This window comes from Arabidopsis lyrata, assembly GCF_000004255.2.
Source record: "Arabidopsis lyrata subsp. lyrata unplaced genomic scaffold ARALYscaffold_4, whole genome shotgun sequence".
In the NCBI taxonomy this organism is placed as follows: domain Eukaryota; kingdom Viridiplantae; phylum Streptophyta; class Magnoliopsida; order Brassicales; family Brassicaceae; genus Arabidopsis; species Arabidopsis lyrata.
In genome coordinates, this window is record NW_003302552.1 from 13,455,655 (window position 1) to 13,464,862 (window position 9,208).

A 9,208-nucleotide genomic window follows, 5' to 3' on the forward strand; every position below is an offset into this window, starting at 1 on the left:
ATTTTCTTATTTTTCTTTAACAATTGACAAACTATTTATTGTAAAATAACGAACAAATATCATTCATATTTGAATAGAGAAATACTTTAAAATATTAAGGGGGAAGTGTACAAACAAATTGTTTGTTAATCGAAGGAATAGTTCTCAAAACCATAAAGAATTAGTTCCAATTATACAAAAGTGATCTAAGTATTTACATCCAAATCTATAGGGTAACAAAAATATCAAAATAAAATAAATTCTTTTAAATATTTCTAGTATTTTACCGGACCCTCTGATCCATGTTTTGATATTTGTGAGAAGTGGAGTGAGGTAGAAAAAACCAGCAAATTTTTATTATAGGTTATAATAATTTGCAAAAAACGAACTACAAAATAGTTTTTTTTTTTTTCTTTTGGATCCCATCTACACATAAAGGTGAATTTTATGTCTACCAAACCTCTCTCCCAACTCAATTTAATTAATTACTCGGCAAATCTTTGGTCATTTCAATAATCTTTAACCTTACTTCTTTCTGGTGAGCTATTGCAGTTCACAGTATCTTACACGTTGGCTTTGGTATTAGCAACTATCCGATATAAAGATGGATGAACATTCCGGCGAAATCACTCTATCATTCTTTTTGAGGATGTGCTTTCAAGTGGTTAAGTTCATTTGATTCCGCATTCTCCACCGGAGTTCGACTCTACTAAATCGCGTTACCCCGCGTAATAGGGTTAGCTATGGATCGGACCTTGTCGATCCAATGATGTCAAAAAAAGAAGTTTAATTATAAATATAATTAATACGCTCGTTTTAAGGAAATTGAATTTTAATCAGAAAACAAGACTTGACTATTTATTTTTGTAGTTTCGTTCCTATGGATATTTCCCTTACGTAGAAGTAGTCACTAGTCACATAAAGTTCTCGTAACTATAATTCAACTTTCATTAAGAAATATGTGGATTCAGTATCAACAACACATCAGACCCTTCTTTTTTTTGTTAACCAGGAGAATTCCAGTCCGAAACCCAAACTAATTCCCAAAGTCTATAGAAATCTAGATTTCATTGCTACTAAAAATATCTAAGGGTGAACAAAGATGATTAAAATCACAATGAAAGGGCTAAAAAAGTCTGCCTAAGAACAAACATCCAATTATACTATTTATTTGCTTATCTTTTGTTTAACAATACAAACTATTTATCCTAAAAAGACGAACAAACATCATTTAGTTTAAGATCAAACAAAAATATCTTTAAATATTAATTTTCTCGGAAGAGTACGAGGATTGTTTAATCGACGTACGAGAATATTTCTGAAAACCAGAAATTTTTATTTTCCATTTTAAAAGTTCAATATATACCATTCTAGGATTTATTCACATCATGCTTATGCATCTTGGTCCAATCTTGATTTCTACCCCAAAACGCAAACGCTTCCATTAATACAACCGCGTTTCGGATCACCGTTTGCTATTTCCTCTTTTAGACGACGTAGTCGTCATGAGGGAGACTTTCTGTACCATTGAGATACTCCAACACTTTCTTCATCATTGGCCTAGCTTCTGGAGATCGTCTCACGCAGAGAAGTCCTGTTTTCAAAACCAATGACACTTCCTCCGACACCAAATCCTTTTTCTTGATTCTTTTGTCGCATCTCCTCAAGAGATTGCCGCTCTTGACCCCTCGAAGCATCCAGTTAACTAAACTGATCTCTACCGGTTCCTTTGTCGGCTCTATGGCTCTCCTTCCACAAACAATCTCCATCAATAACACTCCAAACTCAAACACATCTGTTTCAAGTGTAGCCTTTCCCGTGTTGACTAGTTCTGGTGCCACATGTCCCGTAGTGCTGTGTCTGCTTCCTTGTCCATAGTCTCCTAGTCGAGCGTTTAGCTCTTCGTCCAAGAGTACGTTACTTGCTTTGACATTTCCATGTATAAGAGGTTTTTGAACCTCACCGTGAAGGTGTTGAAGTGCTGACGCAATACCCTTTATAATACGAAACCTGTCTACCCATGTGAGAACTGGTCGGTCGTTGTTGAACAAGAACCGGTCCAGGCTTCCGTTGGGGACATATTCGTAAACTAGATAGATCTCGTTTCCTTTTCTGCAGTAACCATGTAGATTAACAAGGTTTCTTTGTTTTATCTTGGAGATCGCATCGATTTCAGCTATTAGGGTTGTCTTTTGCTGCCTTGTGCTGCAAGTAATTCTCTTTACGGCAATTATCTCTGTGGGAGCAAGTTGCCCTTTGTAGAAACTGCCAGAGTTTCTCTCTCCCAAAAGCTTAGAGTTGTCGAAACCTCCCGTTGCGCTGGAAATCGTCTGGTGTGAGAATTTCCGTGCGCCTCCGGTGAAGTTTTCCCTTCTACGAAAAACACAAACTGCTAAGAAGATCAAGAACAAGATTACAAATGTTGCTGCTGTAGCAATGATTATGATCAGCTTCATGTTGCTCGACTTCTTCTTGACCGAAACCGGAGGACTTGGGGACGGAGACAATGGAGGCGGTGGGACTGGAAGAGAGGGAAGCTTCGTAATATCAAAGTCTGATGCTTTCCCCTCGATGCTGAAGCTCCAGCCTAGCACAAAATGTGAGCTCGTGACAGTTCCCGTGGCTGCAGAGAATCCAACAAAATGTTCTTCAGAGACAATCCCAGAGAGATTTAGTTTTCTCGATAGAAGAGGCAAGTTTGGCTTCGGACGATCTAGAGGAGCCAATGTGACATTGAGCATCATCTCGGTCGCATTGTATTCGATCCAGACTCTAATAGGTTTCCCACTCGCCAACCTCAAACTAATGTTCTTTGCCTCTCGGTCATCAAAATATGCAGCGGAGGCAGATTCAATGGAGATCACTCCATTTACGTCGATACCAACATGGTTATCATCAATATCGTTCATTTCAACGGACTGAACCGTGTCGAACTCAACTGCAAGAATGCGGTTTGAGGAGTTTCCATTGGTGGATGTGTTGAAAAGGCCAAGGTAATTGCTGGGAAAGGCTCCGCTAAAGTCCATCGACGGAGAGATAACAAAGCTCAAGCCGTGGCCTGGTGTGGTTGGTCCTGGAGTGATGGCGAAGACAAAGCTTGTGGAGAAAGAAACAGAATTTGAGGAGTTAGGGTTCAAGAAGGGTATGGGAAAGCCATGAAAAGCTTGACCTATTTGCCTCATTGAAGTATTTGTCAACTCCAAGAGGCCACTCTGGTGGATCTTTGAGGAGCCAAAAGTGAGGAGATTAGCTCCGAGAAAGCCATGGTTAAGAAATTTGTTTTCCTGTTGACTTAAGACACAAGAAATTGAGGATAATAGGAAGATTATTGATAGAGCTATCGATTTAGAGGTATTAGCCATTGATAGTTTTCAGAACTTGATAGTTTTCAGAATTGCTATCTCATTTTATAGCTTCAAAAAGCTTAGACACTTTCATATTCAACTTTTTTTTTTTGTTTATACTGAGAAGTTAAACAAACTTCAGTTGAGTATTTGACTTTCTATATAAATTGCTAAATAAACCTTTTTATTAGTATCCTTGACAAGTTCATTCGAAGTTTCCTCAATTTCTTCCTAATAAAAATAGTTGCAACGATAACAAGAGAATGGTTATATTTTCTGTACAATTTAAATATGATTACATAGTCATCTTTTAGCCTTTAGGGTTAATTTTGTTTGTTTGTTACACATCGAATTTTTTAAATGCCTAAAGATGTCTATCCAATATGACTATGTGATAAAAATATAAACGTTTCTATTATTATTGTGCAGTTATTTTTATTAGGAAGAAATTGTGGAGGATTAACTCGCAATCAGGGCCGGTCCAACGTTTTCAGATGCCCTACGCAAATTAAGAAAAGCATACTTTTTTCCATTTTTGTACAAAAATTTTTTTAACCTATGCTCACTTGTTAAATTTACTCTATCTTTTACATTTCTTTAGTAAGGTTAATTGATCCTAAACTATTAACAGTCTTTTGTAAATTAACTCTTCATTTGCTGTAAAAAAAAATAAATAAAAAAACTCTTTATTTTTAATAAAATTCACATATTTATCAAAAAATTATCTTAGAAAATAGTAGATTATACACAAAATTATATTTTGTTAAGTTAAACCCCACAAATATGATTGAAAGAAGCCCACCAAAATATTGATCTTTTAAAAAGAGGTTTATAATATAATTTATATATATAAAACTTTAAGAAAATTGGCCTAAAAAATGCCCCCAAATTTTAATGCCCTAATCCTTTGCTTCACTTGCTTAGTCTGTAAGTCGGGCCTGCTCGCAATGATATATCAAATATCAGTCAGCATAAAAGGCGTTGGTCATGGTTTTAGCCACTATCCGATATAAAAATGGATGAACATTTCTTGAAGTGTTAAATTAAATTTAAATATTAATATTAATATTTAAAGCTAACCTAATATATTTATTATTATAATGAAATATGTTTTCAAATTAAGAAATTCAATTTGAAAAGGAAGAAAAAGAAGACTTGACCATTCAATTCTTTAGTTTCGTTCTTATTGAAAACTTGCGGAGTTTAGAGAAATTTCATGCAAATTCTACATCTAGATGTAGTCACATAAAGTTCCATAGATTATGTAAACGAGAAAGTCTCAACTTTCATTAAGAAATATGTGTATTTATCAACACTAAGTCACATATATTTGCTTACATTTTCTTTAACAATAACAATACAACTATTAATTGTCAGATATGACGAACAAAAAATATTTATATTAGTATATAAATATTTTTGATTATTAACTTTCCAATCCTAGAAGGGTACTATGAGTCTATGACTGTTATTCGAACAAATATTTAATTCTTATAACCATAAAATATTTGTTTCAATTCTGAAAAATATGATATTGGGGTTGATTGCTAACCTGATTTGCATAATGGTTTAAGTATTTATCTACAAGCTAAACAAGGGTAAAAAAATTATCAAATATAATAAGCTACTTTAACAGTATTAATTGAGTATGCCATAGTTTTTTTTTTAACCGGACCATATTGCAGGGTAAAATATTTGTTCAGTCAAAGGCAGAAATCTACACATGTTCTAAGACTTGGGTGAAGAAGAAACTTGGACTTGAGTAGTATGAATTCTCATGAACCTTAATTATGGTAAGCCTGTAATTTTCTATATGTTTATTTGTATCTTGTTTTTGTTTTCATTTTGGTTTTGGTTTTGTTTTTGCACATGTAAAGTCTTTATTAAGTCAAAAGACGGAATTAGAACTGTGTAGGAAGTGAAATTGGAAAGAAAACATGTATCGCCCATTTCAATATCATTCTATCTATTGGGCTTCCAATAATCTCTTTTTCACCATCCTATCATCGAAAGATATACATTGTTTTATCAAATATAATTATTAATTAAATAGAAAATTCTATATTTTTTTATATATTCATACCTCAGATTCAAACACTTCTCCAGATGTTTTATTGAAAATCCCTTCAAGAATCAAGGACGTTGTATTTTTCGATCTAGTGATTTGGTCATTATTCTTTTTACCATCAACATAGCATTCGACAACTTCCTTCTGAAAAATAGAGAAAGCATTAGAAAACTTAATTGTTGGCACTACCATTTAACAAAACAAAACAGAAATGAATGACTTTCAAATATTAGTTAACAAGCAAATACCTCATATTCTGTTTGAGCGAATCGCATCCTCATCTCGTCCACCTTCGCATCTGTCAGTTCGTCCAACCCCATTCCTCGTGCGTGTAGTTCAATAAACTTAACCGTTAATGGGCCACAGTCTCCGGTGCGTTTATTCTGGTGCACATTTACAAGTCTTTCATAGGTGAACGTTTCAGGGAGCGTGCAATCAATACCATCTGTCTCAGCAAATTCCCTGATAACTGTTCATAAATAAATGACCTGAACAATCTATCAAGGGATGAAAATGTTGGTTCTTTCTCTAGGTGTGTCTTCAACTTCAATAATATCACGTCCATAGATACTTTGATATAACCACTATCTCCACTCTTGAGACCGTGACTGTTTTTCACAAACGCAATTATCTCTCCATTTTCCACTTTAATATACCGTATTAAAAATGTATGCCATGCACTGAAAGTGACCGTGCTTGAGATAACCGCTATCTCCATTGACCGCGACCGTTCTTCACAAACGCAATTATCTCCCTATTTTCCACTTTAATCTACCGTATTGAAACTGTATGCCATGTACTGAAAGTGAATTTATTTGATTCAAGTCTACGATAAATATAATTAACTTATATTAAAGTATTATTATTATTTTTGTTTGAGAACGGTATATCTTGTATGTAGGAGTTTTACTCTTGATTTCTGTTTTTATTTTACTCTTGTGGGAGTTTTCATCACCGGATGGAGATGTTTCGGCTATTGATGTTAGTAGGCATAAGTTGGCAAGATCCCAGTATATCAAAGACCAAAAAAAATAGAAAAAGAAGCAGCATTCCAACTCAGCTGTCACCCCAAAGCAGGCGTACAAGAAGAGGGACCCATGAGGCAGCTTCACTCTTCTTCTATTTCTGAAATGTTGATACATATTTACTCTTATGCTTGTGTTTTGGACTTGAGATCCAATAGAGTAAGCATGTTGAAGTTAAGAAGCTAGTGAGAGAACCATCAAATGTTTTTGTGGTATAGACCTATAGATGGTTTCACGACTAGTCGGTTAATTGTTGTTTAGTTCTTAGACATTGTTTTCATATATGTTGACAATTACGTATTTGTTGCTTCTCTGTATATTCTTCATTTGAATGGAAAAACACTGGTTTTAGAATCGATTATTTCCATAGACCGTGTGTTCGATGGTGAAAACATGTAAATACAACCCTATCATTTAACTTATATTAAAGTATTATTATTATTTTTGTTTGAAAACGGTATTTCATAGAGGTAGACGCCCAAAGCATAAAGAGAAAGAACTTTGAACATTATAAAATCTCTATAGTAATTTTGAAGTACATTTGTTAGCGGATGGGTTAAATTATGATCCAAAAAATTTGGTACCCGACTCGGATATTCCATATTTAATTTGGATCGGGTCAAAACATATCCAAACTTATCAATCGGATATTCCATATTTAGTAATATAAATATTTAAAAATTTGGTTAAGATTTAAAATTATAAATTTCCTATCATCTTTGTTTGATTTATTTTTAACTGTTTTGTATCATCATACAATACATAAAGTCAAAAAAAAATCTTAAATTTTTTCTGCATATATTGTAATTCGAAATTTAAAAAACGGACATATATTACCTAATTAATAAAAAATATGTGTACTCAATGTCCCACATGTTGGTGTCGGATCCCGCACCAGAAGTACGAGACCAACCAAAGATTGCCACGTAGTCAAGCGGGTGGCCCATAAAGGATGAAGCCCATTGGGCCCATGAACCGAGGGGACGGTCGAAGTGGTTGTCACCACTTCGAGAGTCCGAAGTGACTGCACTGTGTCACGAGTTCGGTGTAGAAGACACGGGTAAGTCGGTTCAAAGACATTTGGGCCAGAAGAGGCGAAGCCCATGAAGATCAGAGTCAACTCAAATTCAAATGTTGAGCATTAAAGCCGAAGAATCAAAACGGACACATTTAAGAAGAAATAATTGTACTTAATTACTCATTTTAAATGTCGTTTAGCTATGTATAAATATAAAGGCCAATGGCCATGTAAAGGGGATCTTCCTAAAAAGAGAGAAATAATATAGCAATTTTCATATCAGTTTACAAGTTTTTACGCATTCATTTTTGTCCCTCAAGAATTATCTTTCCCACTTAACAAAATACTTGAGTGTGTGAATCCGACTTCCACATTTTGGCGCCGTCTGTGGGGAATATCAGGATTCTTGAGTGGTCAGATTTCTTCTTTTCTACATTCCCGAGATAAGCGACAATGTCCGGAGGAGACGCCGTTGAAACATCATTAGCCGAAACCCTCAAAGCTATGCAGCAAACCATGTCGGACATATCACAAAAGTTCTCGGATGTGGAGAAGGCCGTCGATACGTTGCAAACATCCCAGGTATCTCTTAGCCAAAACGTCAATAATATACAAACTCGTGTTCGCTCTTTAAGTGCAGGAAACCCGGTGGGAACCCGAAGAGGGATATTCAACTCGCCAAGTTCCGCTGCACGAAATGAAACCAGCGGACAAACAACTCCCGGTGCTACTAATAATGTAGCTCAGACGTCGGAAGAAGAGACGCAGCTCGGGGATGAAGAACAACTTGCAGCTCAGTACGAGCAGGAGAACCTCGACCAGTTCGAGACCATGAGGAAGGTTAGCCAGGAATTAAAAGAAATGAAATCAAAATTTCATCAGGCTACAAGTTCGGAGCCAGACATCAATCGAGTCATTGAAGAAGCAAGGCGAACCCCTTTTATCCCGCGAATTGCAAGTTTGAGGATCAAAGATTCCCGGAAGCTCAAGCTGGACCCTTACAGCGGAGTGGAGGATCCAAAAAGCTATCTTGCAGCCTTTCTGATCGCTGCAGGAAGAGTCGAGTTGGATGAAGCCGATGAGGACGCAGGCTATTGCAAGCTGTTTTCGGAGAATCTATGTGGCCAAGCTCTAATGTGGTTCACCCAATTAGAGCCGGGTTCGATCAGCAATTTCGACGAACTGTCAGCCGTATTCTTAAAGCAATACTCTATCCTTATGGATAAAAGCGTTTCGGATGCCGATCTTTGGAACTTAACGCAAGGATCTAATGAGTCACTTCGAGTTTTCATCACCAAATTCAAAGGGGTGCTATCAAAACTCCCAAGAATCTCACAGCAATCAGCTTTATCTGCCCTACGAAAAGGATTGCGACATGATTCAAGGTTTAAAGAAGACTTAATACTTCATAAACCAGATACAATTCAGGATGCACTCTTCCGTGCAAACAATTGGATGGAGGTAGAAGACGAAAAAGAAAGTTTTGCCAAACGGAATAAACAAGAAAAGCCGGCAGTCACCGTCCCTACCAAGAAGTTCGAGCCTAGAGAGAGCAAAGGACCGAGGAAGTTTGGGTCGCAACCCTTCAACAATTCCGTCGGGAAGCAATTCCAAGGGAAAGGAAGATCAAACACTTGGGTCCGTGATGAAAGTCTATATTGCGACATTCATAAAGTAACCGGACATTTAACCAAGGATTGCAGCGTTCTTAAAAAGCACCTCGCAGAGCTTTGGGCTAGTGGTGATCTTTCTAAATTCGATATAAAAGATTTTG

At 36.1% G+C, this 9,208-nt stretch overlaps 1 protein-coding gene across 1 annotated transcript; it reads right to left on the bottom strand.

Annotated features, from left to right (window-relative positions):
- Positions 1-1,216: 1,216 nt before the first annotated feature.
- On the bottom strand, positions 1,217-3,374 carry LOC9317104 (putative inactive L-type lectin-domain containing receptor kinase III.2). Its single transcript, XM_002880991.2, has one exon. It carries the CDS (start codon positions 3,339-3,341, stop codon positions 1,467-1,469), a length of 1,875 nt encoding a protein of 624 aa, XP_002881037.1. The 5' UTR covers positions 3,342-3,374; the 3' UTR covers positions 1,217-1,466.
- Positions 3,375-9,208: the final 5,834 nt, after the last annotated feature.